At 38.9% G+C, this 2,115-nt stretch overlaps 1 protein-coding gene across 1 annotated transcript; it reads left to right on the plus strand.

Moving 5' to 3' along the window:
- The first annotated feature begins 294 nt into the window (after positions 1-294).
- LOC9306315 (BAHD acyltransferase At5g47980) lies at positions 295-1,884 on the plus strand. Its single transcript, XM_002868162.2, has one exon. The coding sequence runs from the start codon at positions 416-418 to the stop codon at positions 1,742-1,744; it is 1,329 nt and encodes a 442-aa protein (XP_002868208.1). The 5' UTR covers positions 295-415; the 3' UTR covers positions 1,745-1,884.
- The last annotated feature ends 231 nt before the right edge of the window (positions 1,885-2,115 follow it).

Here is a 2,115-nt window from a genome sequence, read left to right on the forward strand (position 1 = left end):
ATATTGATTTTTTGAAAAAAAAAAAAAATTAGTGACTTTTAGTGTTTAATAAAGCTATTTAAATAATTTCCATCTCAAATCAGAAATACGGGAAATAAAGGTATCCATCTAATTTTTTTCCCAATCCTTAATGTGTTGGACTAAATGGATAATTAACTAAATAGGTTATAGTATGGGATATGTATCATATTCGTTAACGAGGCTTCATTTTTATAAAAATGCTATCCCAAAATTTTGCAATTAAAATTATTTAGTTTAAGTTACTCCATTTTTTCCGCTTGCACTTACGATAACAATTTAAAATATCTTCTAAAGATAATGTAGAACATTTCTGTAAAGGCACTTGTACTTCTCTTACTCTACTCTACGTCTAAATAAGAGAGAGAACCAAAAAAAAGAAACAGAGAAAGAATCGATGGAGACGATGAAGGTTGAAACCATCGGTAAAGAAATCATAAAGCCATCTTCCCCAACTCCAAATGATCTCCGAACTCTCCAACTCTCAATTTATGATCACATCCTTCCTCCGATTTACACAGTAGCCTTTCTCTTCTACACCAAAAATGATCTCATCTCTCAAGAACACACTTCCCACAAACTCAAGACTTCTCTGTCCGAAACCTTGACCAAGTTCTACCCTCTTGCCGGAAGAATCAACGGAGTAACCGTAGATTGTAACGATGAAGGAACTATCTTTGTCGATGCTCGTGTCAATAACTGTTCTCTCTCTGATTTTTTCAAATGCCCTGGTTTCGACTCCCTCCAACAGTTGCTTCCTCTAGACGTTGTGGACAACCCATACATGGCTGCTGCGACCTGGCCTTTGCTGCTTGTGAAGGCAACTTACTTCCAATGTGGAGGCATGGCAATAGGAATCTGCATCTCTCATAAGATTGCCGACGCAACCTCTATCTCTAGTTTCATTAAGAGCTGGGCTGGTATGGCTCGAGGAGAGGCCGAAGACGGAGTGGCGGGTACCGAGTTTGCCGCAGCAAACTTCTACCCACCAGCCAACGAGGCCTTTAAGTTTCCGGTGGATGAACAAGCCAACAAGAGAAGCAGTATCACGAAGAGATTTGTGTTCGATGCTTCTAAGTTAGAAGAGTTGAGCACTAAAGTCGCTAGTGCAGAAGCCGTAGACAGACCTACACGGGTGGAGAGCGTCACTGCGCTTTTCTGGAAAGGGTTCGTCTCTGCGGCATCCTCAACGACTACTACTTGTGATCTGAAAGTGTTGATCCAACCAGTTAACTTGCGCTCCAAGATACCCTCGCTTCTGTCACAAAACTTGATCGGAAATGTCATGTTCTCTTCTGTGGTTTTGAGTGTTGGTCAAGAAGGGGAAGTGAAAATTGAAGAGGCCGTTAGAGACTTACAGAAAAAGAAGAATGACTTACAAATTGTGATCCAAGACGAGGAGGGGTCATCTTCAATGATCGGTTCTAAACTTGCAAATCTGATGCTCACTAATTATTTGAAGATGAGCTATGAGACTCATGAGCCCTACACCGTGAGTAGCTGGTGCAAGCTACCACTTTACGAGGCTAGTTTTGGATGGGGATCTCCAGTTTGGGTTACCGGAAATGTTGCTCCTGCTTTTGGCAACTTAGCCATGTTGGTCGATTCCAAAGACAAAAAAGGAATTGAAGCGTTTGTCACACTGCCTGAAGAGAACATGTTGTCCTTTGAGCAGAACCCAGAATTGCTCGCCTTTGCTTCCCTGAATCCTAGTGTCTTGGTCTAAATCCTGCACTGAAATTTATTGTTTCCTTAATAAAGATTTGGATACACTGAATCTATATCTTCAAGATGTAATGCAAGAAATGTAACCTACCGGAAAATCATGTTTTATTAATAAAACGATGTTATCCTACATAATTATCACTTTATCTAATTTATTTGGTATAAAGTAATTACCATAATTTTTTTTTTTTTTTTTTTTTTTTGTGGCCTGGTTTTATTTCCAAAATTTAAGAAAGAACATTAAACAGAGTTGTAAACCATATAAAAAGAAAGCAGAGCCATACATCTCTAAAACATAGAGATTTAAATTATAGAAAAGATAACTTAAATAGATCTCTCTTCTTCAATACGAGAATGAAGCCAAGCCGGTCC

The sequence above is a fragment of the Arabidopsis lyrata genome (assembly GCF_000004255.2).
Source record: "Arabidopsis lyrata subsp. lyrata unplaced genomic scaffold ARALYscaffold_7, whole genome shotgun sequence".
NCBI lineage: Eukaryota > Viridiplantae > Streptophyta > Magnoliopsida > Brassicales > Brassicaceae > Arabidopsis > Arabidopsis lyrata.

Coding starts and splice junctions, on each gene's coding strand:
- LOC9306315 (XM_002868162.2), top strand. CDS start 416: ATGGAGACGATGAAGGTTGAAACCATCGGTAAAGAAATCATAAAGCCA.